The sequence below is a fragment of the Callithrix jacchus genome, chromosome 5 (genome assembly GCF_049354715.1).
Source record: "Callithrix jacchus isolate 240 chromosome 5, calJac240_pri, whole genome shotgun sequence".
Taxonomy (NCBI): Eukaryota; Metazoa; Chordata; class Mammalia; order Primates; family Cebidae; genus Callithrix; species Callithrix jacchus.
This window is the reverse complement of record NC_133506.1, coordinates 33,568,529-33,583,912: the sequence shown is the minus strand read 5'-3', so window position 1 is coordinate 33,583,912 and position 15,384 is coordinate 33,568,529. Positions and strand designations below refer to the sequence as shown.

The 15,384-nt window shown below is 51.7% G+C and overlaps 1 protein-coding gene across 1 annotated transcript in view; it reads left to right on the top strand.

The window, feature by feature from the left end:
- Nucleotides 1–14,188, top strand: part of TGM2 (transglutaminase 2) — a 38,527-nt gene extending 24,339 nt beyond the window's left edge. The window contains exons 9-13 of the mRNA XM_002747551.7: nt 1,860–2,102; nt 4,175–4,447; nt 10,295–10,455; nt 11,379–11,515; nt 12,260–14,188. Coding sequence (XP_002747597.5) covers nt 1,860–2,102; nt 4,175–4,447; nt 10,295–10,455; nt 11,379–11,515; nt 12,260–12,410 — 965 coding nt within the window. The 3' untranslated portion in view covers nt 12,411–14,188. The remainder of the gene's footprint in view (nt 1–1,859; nt 2,103–4,174; nt 4,448–10,294; nt 10,456–11,378; nt 11,516–12,259) is intronic.
- Nucleotides 14,189–15,384: the final 1,196 nt, after the last annotated feature.

The window sequence follows — 15,384 nt, the reverse complement described above, 5'->3', positions numbered from 1 at the left end:
TGCACACGTGTATATAAACGTTATCTATATGTATGTATATATAAACACACACGTGTATATATAAACATATATGGGTTATCTATGTGTGTATATATACGCACATGTGTATATAAATATATGTAATCTATATGTATGTATATATAAACACACACGTGTATATATAAACATATATGTTATCTATGTGTCTATATAAACACACGTGTATATATAAACATATATGTTATCTATATGTGTATATATAAACACACACGTGTATATATAAACATATGTTATCTATGTGTGTATATATAAACACACACACACACACATATAGTATCTGTGTGTTTAAAAGAGAGAGAGAGTACAACCAAGGCAAAATTTTGTGATGCACACGGACGCTTTCTAAGGAGTTTTTAAATGCATAAAGTATAATGCACAGTTATACAGAAAACCAATTTTATTAAAATACAGTTTTCACAGTTTTAAAAAATAAAGTTATGATACAGTAATCTATGCTTCTTTATAGAAGAAGGTCTAGTGATGGAGCCAGTAAGTTCCATCCTATAGCGGTAGAGATAATTTATGAGCATACATGAATTTCCTGCTGTCAACTGTGACAGCTGTAAGATCGTAATGACCATGCCTGTGGTTCCTAGGAGTCCTGCACGCTCCTAAGGCTGCTGCGGTTCGTTTCCTGCTTTTGCAATTGAAGGAGGTGCTGTAGTGAAAACAGAGATACCCTTTTTTCCCCATCCAAGTTCATGGACCCCTGAATTCCGTTGGTAGTGCCTCGGGGGAATCCGTGGACCCTGGTTTAAGAACTCCAGCTATATGCAGACTTTTCCCCCAGCTCTGTCCACTTCTCGATAAAGCATTAGCATTTCTCCAGCAGGTGGGTTTCTGTGATTTGATTGTTATTGAACGTGACCATGGTCCATCACGTGGACGTGCTAGACTGTACCTGTCCAGCCTCCAGTGCTCAGCATTGAAGTCTGCGGGCAGTGTGGGGCAGTTATCAACCACACTTATGTAAACAGCAGGCACCCGTATGCACTTGGAGAACACACACGCCCTGAGGTCAACCGCATGTGGGACACTGAGTTCCACTCTCAGTACAAGCAGGAAACGAGACAGATGTCCTACTTGCTAACATGTTGCCTGCCCTTGGCTCCATAATTTCTTTAGGATGCCTGGGATACATTTCCATTCTATTTATCAGACACTTGCATAGCATTTAGTATAGGCTAAGAGCTTTACATCTATAATTCAGGAATGCTAATCAGGTGGGTCGAAATCTTATCTCCACACGAAACTGCTGCTTCCAGAAGTTAGTGACTGGCCCAAAGTCACCCAGCTAATAAGAGGCTGAGCTGGGGCTGGGAGAAGTGGCTCACATCTGTAATCCCAGTACTTTGGGAGGCTGAGGTGGGTGGATCACGAGATCAGGAGTTCAAGACCAGCCTGGCCAAGATGCTGAAACCCTGTCTCCACCAAAAATATAAAAAATCAGCTGGGCATGGTGGCAGGTGCCTGTAATCCTAGCTACTTGGGAGGCTGAGTCAGAAAATTGCTTGAACCCAGGAGACAGAGGTTGCAGTGAGCTGAGATTGCGCCACTGCACTCCAGCCTGAGTGACAGAGTGAGACTCAGTCCCCATCCCCCCAAAAAACTGAGTTGGGATTTGAAGCTTAAAAGTTGTGCTCCAGAGCCCGTTTTCTGAACCCTTGACCCGTGGTGCCCTCCTGGAAGTGGAGTCCTTCTGTCAGAGGGCTGCATGGTCTTGAGGTTTCGGGCCACATGTGACTGAACTGGGGAGGGTTTTAGAGGATGCCACCCAACCTTCACCCAGGCCCATCCCTTCCCCTTTCCACCCCTGCCAGGGACGTACTGCTGTGGCCCAGTTCCAGTTCGGGCCATCAAGGAGGGCGACCTGAGCACCAAGTACGACGCGCCTTTTGTCTTCGCGGAGGTCAATGCCGATGTGGTGGACTGGATCCAGCAGGACGATGGGTCCATGCACAAATCCGTCAACCGTTCCCTGGTTGTCGGGATGAAGATCAGCACTAAGAGCGTGGGCCGTGACGAGCGGGAGGACATCACCCACACCTACAAATACCCAGAGGGTAGGTGCCCTGTCTCTCAGAGTCTTTATTATGACCTTGCAGATAAGCATCCTGTTTACCCAGCCCAGCAGGCTCGTGTGTGTGTTTTAACTGGCAGCCTACATACAGCAATGGCCCCATAGGCTGTGCTCCATCTTAAGAATTCCTTGGAAACAGGAGCAAACATGTTGAGGGGCAGTAGTAGAGGATTATTCTTTTAGGGAAAGAGTTTTATAATCCACAGAAGGGTTCAATTCAGTTATTAAGACACTTGTTTTTAAGTTGGTTTGACTCTTTTTTCTTTTTTTTTTTTGAGATGGAGTTTTGCTCTAGTTGCTTAGGCTGGAGTGCAATGGCATGATCTTGGTTCACTTCAGCCTCTACCTCCCAGGTTCAAGCGATTCTCCTGCCTCAGCCTCCCGAGTAGCTGGGATCAAAGGCATGCACCACCATGCCCGGCTAATTTTGCATTTTTTGTAGAGACGGGGTTTCTCCATGTTGGTTAGGCTAGTTTTGAACTCCCAACCTCAGGTGATGCACCTGTCTCAGCCTCCCAAAGCGCTGGGATTATGAGCGTGAGCCACCACACCTTTTTTTTTTTTTTTTTTTTTTGAGACAGGATCTTACTCTGTCACCCAGGCTGGAGTGCAGTGGCACGATCTCAGTTCACTTCAGCCTCTGCCTCCTAGACTCATGCGATCCTCACACCTCAGCCTCCTGAGTAGCTGGGACTACATGTGTGTACCATCATGCTCAGCTAATTTTTTTGTTTGTATTTTTTGTAGAGACAGGGTCTCCATATGTTGCTCAGGCTGGTCTCAAACTCCTGGGCTCAAGCAATCTGCCGACCTCAGCCTCCCAAAGTGCTGGGATTACAGGCTGAGCTGCCACACCTGGCTAGTTGATTTGACTGTTACCAAAACTTCAGAGGATAAATACTATAGAGGAGAGGCATGCATCTTAGAAAAATGAAGAATGTCTGCATTATTAGGTTGCATATTAACGATATTTATCAGCAGCCGGACCTATAACCATAGGTGGGCAATTCCACACTTTTCAGTTATGATGTATTTGTACTAGAGGGGTTTGAAAGTCCAGAGAGGCCACAGAGAAGAGGTTCCTCGAATTTTGCGTGTTTATTTTTGCAGCATTTGATCTACAGCTGGGAAAGTGAACACGAAGGTAGACAGGGAAGAGAAGTAGGCCGAGATAAACCCAAAATTAATGTCATGAGTTCAGGCAGACATGAGGATGAGGCATCTTTCTGCTGCTAATGTTGAATCAGTTGCAGGGGAAAGGACTTGGTTGATTTTAAAAAATTAAATCTGAGCATATCCAACAGCCAATTCAACATGATATATATATATAATTTCTAAGCAACTACCAAGCACAGCAGGGCTCACAGAGGGGATTAGGAAACCATGGTTCCTGCTTGGCCTGACCCTTGCTGACTTTCTGGGGCCACCTGACTATGCTCTAGCTGAAAGGGATGAAACAGAAGGAAAGGATGCCCTCTGCATCCCTGGAAGTCTAGAGCTTTAGATATACACTAAAGAAGTAGAAATGCACCCAAGAATGCTGGGAGGACAAATCAAAGGCACATAGAGAGATAAATGGAATATAAGGAAGGGAACAATCAGAGACAGGAAGGGAAAGAATTTTAGGTACAAGCAATCCCTGTGCAAATACTTGGAGGTAAGAAAGATTGTACTGTATTCATGCCTAGTATGCACCAAGCACTGTTGTAGGCACTGGGTATGACATAAGGATAAGGAAAACACAGCCTTAGCCCTCAAGCAGCTCAAGAAGGTAAGTTTGAAACAGAAAACAACACAGGGAGGGGAAGGAGTGGTCAGAGGGGGCTTCCTAGAGGAGGTGTCATTTGGGGCTGGGTCTTGAGGGATGTATAGCAGTTCACTAGTGGAAAATAAATAAAATACTGTGTCCTCCTCTTGGCCCAGAAGTGTAGAGAAGGGGCTCCTTCAGGGCTGCCCTGAGTTATCAGGGCTCTGTGAAGCCAGCTCGCCCTGTCCCAGCCCCCTTCCTATGATCTACTCTAGCTGTTATTGAGGCTGTCTTCCCAACCCCTACAGGGTCCTCAGAGGAGAGGGAGGCCTTCACAAGGGCCAACCACCTGAACAAACTGGCCGAGAAGGAGGAAGCGGGGATGGCCATGCGGATCCGCGTGGGCCAGAGCATGAACATGGGCAGTGACTTCGATGTCTTTGCCCACATCACGAACAACACCACAGAGGAGCACGCCTGCCGCCTCCTGCTCTGTGCCCGCACTGTCAGCTACAACGGGGTCTTGGGGCCTGAGTGTGGCACCAAGGACCTGCTCAACCTCACCCTGGAGCCTTTCTCTGGTAAGGCCCTGTGTTCCTGGAGCGTTTGTTGACTGGCAACTGACAACACACTAGGTAGTGACCTGACCACTTAGCACGTGTGATTTCACCCCACAGACACTTACATGGTGCTGACTCTGCGGCAGGCCCTGTCCTAAGCACTTTATAAATATCAACCCACTTAAGCAAGAGTGAAGGTTGGATTTTATCATGGTTTTCCAGATGAGGAGACAGAGGCACAGAGAGGTTAAGTAATTTTCTTAAGATCACACAGGGCCGGATGCGGTGGGTCACGACTATAATCCCAGCACTTTGGGAGGCTAAGGCGGGCATATCACGAGGTCAGGAGTCTGAGACCAGCCTGGCCAACATGGTAAAACCCTGTCTCTACTAAAAGTACAAAGATTAACTGGGCATGGTGATGAGGCAGGAGAATCGCTGGAACCCGAAAGGCAGAGGTTGCAGTGAGCCAACATCACGCCATTGCACTCCAGCCTGGGCAACAGCGAGACTATCTCAAAAAAAAAAAAAAATCACACAGTTGGGGAGTGACGGGCCTGAGACTTGAGCCTGTCCTCTCAGCAGCTGTCCTGTTTGGATTCACCTCATCTCCTGTGACCCCTGACTGCTTTCACAGACCCTCTGCTGCCCTATCCCAGTTGAGTCCTCTGTCTCCAGCCCCTCGTACCTCAACAGCCTATCCCCATGTGCCCTTTGAGAACCTCTCCGGCACCTCTGATTGCTCTCATCCTCAGCGCAAAGGCTCTAGACCAGCGCCTTGGGCAGCGCCTGCTGCGCTCTCCCCAGTGATGGAGATGCTCTGTGCCTGCGCTGCCTGTCCAGCGTGGTGGCCACGGACTCCGCATGGCTACTAAGCGCTTGAAATGTGGCTGGTGCAACTGCAGAACTAGTTCTTGTTTGTTTATTTGTTTGTTTTTGAGATGGGGTCTTGCTCTGTTGCCCAGGCTGCAGTGCAGTGGCACGATCTTGGCTCACTGCAATCTCAGCCTCCTGAGTAGCTGAGATTACAGGCACGCACCACCATGACGACTAATTTTTGTATTTTGAGTAGAGATGGGGTTTCACTATGCTGGCCAGGCTGGTCAAGGATTCCTGGCCTCAAGTGATCTACCCGTCTCAGCCTCCCAAAGTGCTGGGACTACAGGCCTGAGCCGCTGCACCCCGCCAAACCTAAAGTTTTAATTCTGTTTAAAGTTAGATAGCCACATGCAACCAGAAGCTGCTATGTTGGGCAGAGCAGCTCAGCGAGCTGTAGGCAGGAGCATCCCGGCCTCTGCAGGGAGAAGTGCTTTCTTCCTGGACTTGATCGTCCCTCGCCAGTGTCCCCAGCACCAGTCTAGTCGCCCTGTTAGGTAAATCCCCTTCGCTGTGAAATGGTATCATTAGACCACCCAAGTGGGCCCCGGGCCAAGCCTTTGTCACCAGGCTGCCCGTGCAGAGGCCTGCACAGCAGTTGTCCCCTGGATCCCTTTCACTGTCTGGCTTTGTCACTGTGTCTGATTATCTTTCTAAAAATAAGCCTGAGGCCCTCGGAGGAGCAGTGCTCATGAGGTCACATAGCCCAGGAGTCCAGCCCAGGGTTCCACCCACGACTGCCCTCCCTGACAACCCAGCAACCCCACCCCCCCTTCTGCCATTTGGAGCCCTGCAGGTGCGAGGAGGGCAGAGGACTCTCCGGGCTGGGAGAGGACCTGGGAGCTGTGGAGTGAGGCACTGGCCATCCTCCAAGGGGCAGCAGGACCAAGTAAGGCATCATCCTTGGGCAGTGTCTTGCTGTGTCACCGGAGCAAATGGCTACCCCCCTGCACCTTAGCGTCCCCATGGGGTTCCTGGGGGTCATGATCCGACAGTGCGGGGCCATTGGGGGTAGGAGAGTGTATACACAGTAGGCACTCAAGCCTGGATTCAGTGTGGCCACACCTAAAGATGCTGGAGAGCCCCCGGGTGAGGCGTGGCTTGTGTTGGAGAGTGTGTTTTCCCATCTCCTCTCCCTGGACTCCTGCCTGTCAAACCAGTGATCGTCCCTCTCCCCTATGACTGGGCCTGGACCCTTGGCGCCCATGGGCTGGCATCTGGGGCACAGCTTTTGCCCTCCTAAGAAAGCAGGTCTGTGTTGTGGGCGGGGTGTCTGCAATGTTGACAGTTGCTGCCCCCTGGTATTTCTGTCTTGGGTCCACTGTGGGCACTCCTGGAGCTGCACACCCACTTCAGGCCCTGGGCAGAGCTCTCAGCAGGGGCCAGGCCCTCACAGGGCAGAGCCTTTTGGCACCAGGGCAGAGCCCAACACTGAAGTTGTTGAAAGACATTTTCCGAGGCCAGCAAGGCCAGGCTCTGAATCTTGGCTCTGCTGCCCTCAATGCACCACCCTGGGTGTGGTGAATGTGCTCTTGAGCCTTAGGTCACACTCGCCTGTTACACGGGCCCATCTGATGCGCCCCAGGCTGTGAGGACCGAGGGAGAGGACATGTGCTCAGGAGGTATCTGGAAAGTACACAGTGGTGCCAGCACGTGGCGGGACCCTCACTCCTCCCTGAGTGCAAATGCAAAGAGGCGTGGGGAGGTGGAAGCCATGGACCTTTCCTGAACACCTGCTGGGCCAGGCAATGGTGTCAGGCCTGGGCTTGGGGGTTCTTGTGTCCATGATGCCTCGGTGGTATAGAAAGGACCCAACCCTCGCCTCTCATCCAGGCCCCAGGAGTCTGGGACAGGATCCATTGCTGCAGGTGTGTGGGGGTTCAGGACAAAAGGACACCCATGTTCTGGTTCCTGCCATCTGCTGCCTGGCCGTGGGCTCCTGGGTCTTCCTCTCCTCCATTCCAGGCTACAGGTTCCCTGTTTGATTAAAGGGGAAGGTGGGTTCTTCTTTTAAGAGCCCCCTCCAGCCCTGTTCTTTGTGCGTGTGTGTGTACATGTGTGTATACATGTGTGTGTGCGTGTGTGTACGTGTGTGTCTGTATACATTTAGGAGGCACAGTGCAGTTTTGTTACAGGGACATACTGAGCAGTGGTGAAGTCTTGGGCTTGACACTGTAGAGGAGGTCCCATCGTTCGATGCAGATTGAGAAGGACCCACCAGCTTCTTCTCGTGCTCAGAGCTGCTCCAAGGGGAGAAAGTGTCTCTGCTAGAATGAGTGGCATGAGGTGAACTCCAGGCCTGGGCCAGATGCATCAAAATCACTTCCCCCCAGACCTCTGTGGAGTCAGCGCTCGCCTCCCAGACACCATCGGGACACTCAGAGCATTGCTCTGCTGTGGCCATCAGCCAAGCATGCTGGCTGGCTTTTCTCATCCTCCCAGGAATGTGCTCACCACAGAGGGGTCCCTCCTGCTGGAGACCCACTGGAGGCATAGCCTTCAGGGATGGGGAGGGAAGGGAAGGGAAGGGCAGAGGTCCTGGGCATTGGGCTCTGGCTGAAAAGTGGGGCTGGTCCAAGACGCCCTGTCTGAACCTCCAATGCTGAGCTTAAGCTGTGATGGGTTCCCTCCAGGCCCCCATACCGTGGTTGAGTTGCTTGTTATTCTTTGATGATAAGATCTCGGGAATTTCCATGTGCTGGGGGACAGGAAGCCAGGCCCTGGACAGCTGAAAGGAATCCAGTTGCCCCCACCCCTGCCTCCTTTTTCTGCTGCTTCTCTCTCTTTCCCTTCCTGCCTTCCGCTTTCATGCTCTCTCCTCTCTCATCCCTCCAGGTGGGTCATATAAATGTAGCCAGTGTGGCCTCGGTGACTGTCCCCAGAGTAACCTTCTAGAACAGGGCAAATTGTCTAAGGAATGATTGAGACCCAACCACACACGTTTCCTCTAGCATCTGGCCCAAGGCCAAGGCCATGGCCACTAGCCTGTGGACATAGACTTTCAGAGGTCTGGCCCTGCCCTGGCCTCCACCTCTGGGAAGGGTCAACAGTTGGCCACATTGTCCAGGCTCCTGGAGGACAATGTTTTCCTTCTTTCCTGCAGAGCTAGAGTTTCCACTCAGCACCACCAGGTCCTGACCTAGTAATTCTCACTCTCTTTTGTCCTTTTTGGCACAAAAGTTTGGTTTTCTTCCCTGGTTTATGTCATCTGATCAGAGGTTGGAGCAGATCCCCCAGGGGAACGAAAAGTCAAAGGGCTGGGTAGGCCGGGGCAGTGTTTTCCAGAGTGGGGGATGCGGACCACCGGTGTTCACGGTCAAAGCCTGAACTTCGAATCCCACAGTGAGAAACTGACTGTCTCCTCGGGTCTCAATCCGTCCTTCAGGCAACCTCCCGGGGAAAGTCTCCGAGGGTGCTAATTTGCCTCTGGCACCCTAAGCCTTGCCCATCTCCCTCTTTAGCAGTAGACGCAGGCCTGAAACAGTCCACAGCACATCACTGTACCTGGCCAGAATTGAATATGCATGATTTTGCTTGTATTTTTTTCTTCTTTTTTTTCCTTCTTCTTGAGACGGGGTCTCACTCTGCTGCCCAGGCTGGAGTGCAGTGTACAGTCATGACTCACTGCAGCCTCCACCTCCCAGGCCCAAGCAATCCCCCCACCTCAACCTCCCAAGTAGCTAGAACTACAGGCTCACCCCACCTCGCCTGGCTAATTTTTGTATTTTTTTGTAGAGACGGGGTCTCACTATGTTACCCAGGCTGGCCTCAAATTCCTGGGCTCAAGCAATCCTCCTGCCTCAGCCTCCCAAAGTGCTGGGATTACAGCATGAGCCACTGCACACAACTACTTGTATTTATTTACTGTTCCTTCCTGCCTCCTACAAACAGACCTCCAGTCTGTTTCCTTAAATGCTAAACCACACGAATCCTTAAAATGCTAAACTACTAAGGCCCTCTAGCCTCAGTGTTCTTTTCAGAAACATAGGGGTAAAAACCACCCTTTGGTGGTGGGTTTGGTCCTGCCAGCTTCTTTCTCATCCCCTCCTCACTGTGCAGCTTGTGCTCTGCAATGACCCTTGGTCTTAGCTCTGTCCAGCAGGTGATAAGATCTGGGGAACAGAGAGGAAGCAGGGGAAACAGAGAGGGGAGGTCATCTCCCCAGGCTCACACAGCCGGTGAGTGGCCAGGCAGGGCTAGAGGCCAAGTCTCCCAATCTGAGCACTTACTGGCAGAGGTGATTCTTCATCTGTGCAATGGGTACAATCTCATGAGCCTCGTGGAGGGAAGTGACCTTCTGTCCCTGAGAGGCATTCTTCAGTGAGTGTGGGTCATGCTGTTGGCCTCTAAGATCTGGATTATTAGCTTAGGTGCCTGCACAGCCCATACTAGCTGTGTGATCTTGGACAATGCTATTTCACCTGCCTGAGCCTCAGTTTTCTCATCTGTAAGTTGGGTGGCAATACAAGCACAAGCCTTTTAGGGTTGTCATGAAGGTGAAGCTGGAGACTGCCGTGTGAGGTGCAGGGCCAGGTACAGGAGCAGATGTCAGCTCTGATCCTCCCCAGGATGAAGAGTCTACAGCTCACACACCCTGGGTCCTGCACGCACCAGGCTGTTGCGGGACACTCGCTCAGCAAATCCTCCCACAGCCTTATGTGCGCCTGTGCCACACCGATCCAAACATCCAGGATCTGGGAGGTGGGGTGGCTGGCGCAGGGTCAGAAGAGGCAAAGGCAGGATTAGAACCCAGGTCTGTGGGAGCCCAAGGGCGTCCTCTACCCACTGTTCTGAGTCCACTCTCCAGCTCCTCCCTGGGAACCCTGGAGCCGCAGTGGGGAGTTCTGGGATCCGCCCAGACATTCCTCTGCTGTGTGACCTCAAGCACATTCCTTCCCTTCTCTATTCCTTGCAACTCCAACAGGAGTTGCAAGAAGAGAGGTGGAGGGGTGATTCTGCAACGTGACTGCCCTCCTTTCTCCCCTTCTGCAGAGAAGAGTATTCCTCTTCGCATCCTCTATGAGAAGTACTGTGACTGCCTCACGGAGTCCAACCTCATCAAGGTGCGGGGCCTCCTCGTGGAGCCAGCTACCAACAGCTACCTGCTGGCGGAGAGGGACCTCTACCTGGAGAATCCAGAGATCAAGATCCGAGTAAGGACAGGCTGGGCAAGGGGCAGGGTCCCAGGGCAGCTCAGCGCTGGGGAGAGGGCAGATCCCCACCCACCCCACACACCTGCATCCCTGCAAGCTCCAGACCTTTGGTGCCTTAATGATCCTCAAATCCTAGCCTCATCAAAGAAAAGCATCATGAAGCCTAGAGAACTGGGAACTGGGAACCTCTAGGAGTGAATCAAAAAATCCCAGAGTGATAGGGTCGTGGAATTTGGGGATCTTAGAATCATGAATCCTTAAAATACTATACTACTAAGGCTGGAGCCCCCTGGCACTGGGCACTGGTGGGGCAGGGAGGGGTGGGGGAGTGAAGGGCACAGACTAGAGTCTCACTGCCCGAATTTGTACCAGGGCAACCCTGGGCGGGTGACTTTGCCCCTCTGTGCCTCAGTTCACTCATCTGTAATATGGGGTTAATAATAGCACTGAGGGGGGTTGTAAGAATTAAAAGCATATCAATAGGAAACGCATAGATATGGAAGCTCACACATATTAGCTCAGTGAATCCTCCCAAGAACCCTTAGCCCAGCATTTCTCTCCATGAAGAAACCAAGGTGTGCAGAGTGGGGAGTAACTTCCCCAGGTCACACAGTGAGGAATGGGCAGAGATCAGCCGGGCTCAAAAGCCTGTGATCTTTCCCCTCCAGATGCTGGGACAAGGGAGGCACTTTGGATATCCACTGGGTCACGTGGAGCCTCACTGCTGCTCCATGCAGGAGACCTGGGCAGGTGACACAATCAATGTTTTCCAGATGAAGAAACTGAGGCACAGAGTTCAGGGGTGATCGTGGCAGAGCTGAGTACAGCTTTGTTTAGCAAACATTGGGCCAAATTGCTGCAAATACAGACGGCGCAGCCCAGATCTCACCTGCCCCTGCCATCTGCCCCATGCCCTCTTCCAGATCCTCGGGGAGCCCAAACAGAAACGCAAGCTGGTGGCTGAGGTGTCCCTGCGGAACCCGCTCACTGTGTCCCTGGCAGGCTGCATCTTCACTGTGGAGGGGGCCGGCCTGACCGAGGAGCAGAAGACAGTGGAAATGTAAGTGCTGGCTGCTCTAGCTTCGGGGCCTGGGGGAAGAGCGCAGATGCCAGTGTGGGTAGGGACTGTCCTTAGGCCCCAAGCCCTGACCGAGACCCACTCCTCTCATCTCCCACACACACCTGCACCCGGTGTCCCTCCCAGGCACCCTGGGGCCAGAGTTCCCACCGTCGCATCCTCTCTCAGTGCTGACACCACCCATGCACAGACCTCCACAGTGACATCATCCGTCACTAGGCACTCACCTGCCAACACACACGTCCTCACAGAGACAGGCACCTGCCCTCCGAATGTCCACACACGTGCGTGCACACACATGCATCAGTGTTTCCTCATGGATACCTGCTGCACACATACATACGAGCACACACTTCTTATTTTTGACTTTTTTACTGTGATATAAGTTATATACAGTAAAAAGCACAGATCATCTATGTACAGCTCAACGGATTTTCACACACATGCTCTGGCTACCTAAGCGTACCCACTCATACCCTCAAATGCACCATCGGCTTTTATGCACACAGACGCACATGTGCACACGCACTGTACACTCTAGGAGGGCAGATTGTCCAGGCCCCGCAGAGGGCTGAGAATGAGGCCCACTGGTGATTGTCAGCATTAACTCGAATTCATGGAGACACTGTGCTGGCCCTCAGAAGTTGCGTGTCTTCCTGGCTGGACCCCAGCACAGGGGAACCAGGCCTTGGGCCCCTCCGCTCACCATCCGCTCTCTCACTGCAGCCAAGACCCCGTGGAGGCTGGGGAGGAAGTCAAAGTGAGAGTGGACCTGCTGCCACTCCACGTGGGCCGCCACAAGCTGGTGGTGAACTTCGAGAGCGACAAGCTGAAGGCTGTGAAGGGCTTCCGGAATGTGATCATTGGCCCCGCCTAAGGGACCCCTGTGCCCAGCCCCACGTCAGCCTGCTGAGAGCACCCACCTGATCGCAATCTTTATCCCAAGCTAATGAACAAAATATGTCCCTTCTTGGGCCCAAACCCCAGAGCAGGGTGAGCAGCCTGTGCGGGCTCTTAGGGATTGAATGTGCTCCTGGCCCATCTAGGCCCCCTGAGCCTGTGGGTCCCCACCCCCACCTTAGCTTCGAGGAATGCTCTGTGCCAGAAACAGTGGGAGCCCTGACCTTGGCTGACTGGGGCTGGGGTGAGAGAGGAAAGACCCGCATTCCCAATCCTGCCCAGATGCCCTTTGGAAAGCCATTGGCTGCCCGCCATATTGTTTGATCTACTCCATAGCCCCTTTAAGTGGCCAAAAAAGGGGCAGCGTGGCCCTTGGCTGCATCAGAGAATCCAGCTCCCTAGACTGCATCCTGTACCTGTTCCCCTGACTGCACCAGCCCCAGGGGCCCTTGGGACAGCCAGAGCTGGGGGGGAGGGGGACAGCGATAGGCCCAGGGTCCCCTCCACCTCCCAGCAGCCCCAGCTTAATAGCCCTTCCCCTCAACCTCACCATTGTGAACCACCTACTATGTGCTGGGTGCCTTCTACACTTGCTGGGGCTCATGGGGCTGCCAACCCATTTAATCACTATGGGAAACTGTTGTGGGAGCTGCTTCCAGGATGAGGAGACTGAGGCTTGGAGAGGGGAGGTGGCCCCCTCCGTACCAGTGGCCTCGTGATTATTAGCAAGGCTGGGCAATGTGAAGGCCCAAGAACAGAGTCGGGGCCTCTGACTCTGAGTCCACTGCTCCATTGAAAACCATAGCCCGACCTGAGACTGTCAGAGAGGCTGTCTGGGACCTAATAAAATAATGAAAAAGGCTCAGTTGAGACAAGGAGGTAAGGAGGGAACTGGGGAACTGGGAGTCAGAGCCCTGGGCTGGGTTCAGGCCCCATGTCTGGCCAGGCACTGCCTTCTCCTCTCCAAGCCTCGGTTTCCTCCTTGGTCAGAGGAGTGATTAAACCAGCTCATCTCCAGGGGTCCTCTCCACTCCATGCTTGCAATGCTTTTGTATGGCACAGCCTTGTAAATAACCACAAGGTCCATCCCCTGCTCCACAAAGCCTTAGGCCACAGGCCCAGGATGTTTCTGAGAGTGAAACCATGACTGTGACTACCTTCTGTCCCCAGACCTCTCCTGATCCCCTCCTATGCCCAGGTACCACCCTTCAGATCCCAGTTTTAGAGGAGAAGAGTCCCGGACACCCCCACGCTACCCATGAGCCTGCCCGCTGCAATGCCTAGGCTTCCCAAGAGCCTTCGCTGCCAGTGCTGGCCACTAACCAACAAGGCTGGCACCTAGCTGCCCCTCCTTTGCAAGGCTAGGGCCCCCAAACACAGCCCCTGCCCCTGAGGAAGCTGGGGGGGTGGCCCATGAGTTGTCAGCTTTGATTTTACCTCCAGCTCTTTCTACATGATTGGGCCTCCCTCAGGCTGGAAGCGGGGGCGGTTCTCTATTGGCGGTGAGGTCACAGCCTCCAGGGCCCCCCAAATCCCGGAGAAGGACTTGGAGAGAATCACGCTGTTGCATTTAAACTTTCTGCTTTGCACAGGGAAGAGTCACACCATGAATTAACATGTACATTTTCTCTATACATAGAGCCCTATTTCTCTACAGTTTTATAAAAGCTTTTGGGTTCCAAGCAGGCAGCAGATGCGCTTCTGGACCGCAAGGAGCAAACACTGAAATAAAATAGTTTATTTTTCACATTCAAACCAGGTCTGGTCTGGTCCTTTAAGAGCTTGGAGGGAGATGGGTAGGTGAGATCGCTCACACCTGGACCCCTACCTCCTGCTTAAGAGTCTTTCCTGAGCCTCAGCCCTGTCCCTGGGTTTATATTTTACTGGCATTCAAGGCCCTATGCAGTCTGGGTCCATCCCTGGCCCTTTCCACCAACAATCTGTTTGGGGACCACAATTCACTTCCTGTATCCCCAGAATACCCCATGCAGTTGCCTACCTCTTGGCTTTTGCACATGTAGTTCCCTGAGCCTGGAGTGCCCTTCCTCTCCTTTTTCTGTTTGGCAAACTCCTACTTATCCTATAATGTTTAACACCAAAGTCACCTCTTCTGTGAAGCCTTCCCTGATTTCTTTTCAGGCCCCCAGAGTCCTGGAATATGGACCACTTCAAACATTTCTCACAGTAAATTTTACTTTCACGTTGGCTTCTCCGTCCCACTCTCCATCCTGTCTGAAGCCCGCCAGGCAGGGAGCACATATCTCTTAAACAGACACTAATAAATAATGAATTGGTAAATCAGTGTTTTCCAACTCAGCTCCCACAAGGCCTGTGCTGTCCAATAGAAATAAAACATGAGCCACAACTGCAAACCATATATGGGATTTAGAATTTTCTAGTGACCACACTGAAGAGTAAAAATCAGTAGGCGGAACTAGCTTTAATAATGTATTTTAGTTAATCCAACATATCCAAAATATTATTTCAACACATAATCAATATAAGAATGATAAGTAAGATGTTTGACATCCTTATTTGCATATTCAATCTTTGAAACGTGGTGTGTATTTTACCCTGACAGCCCGTCTCAATTCAAACTAGTTGCATTTCAGCACTCAGTAGCCAGTCTGGCTAGTATTGGATGAAGCAGGTCCAGACTGCGACTCCATGGATGTGGGGACTTGGTCATTCATCTCATTCCCTACTCACGAATGTCCGTTGAATGAATAGATGATGGGGATAGTCCCCACTCTTGGGGAACGCATGTCAAAAGATATGACATGCATATAAAAACAATAAACCAAAATAAAAACACGGCATCGTGCATTCTGGGGGCCGAGTCCTTCTGTTCCTTTGACTCCACGATCTGGTGCTGGCTGGGTGGCTTGAGAATGTATCAGTGACTCACTGGCTGGAAAACAGAAACCGCACTACTACTATTTCAGGAAGAG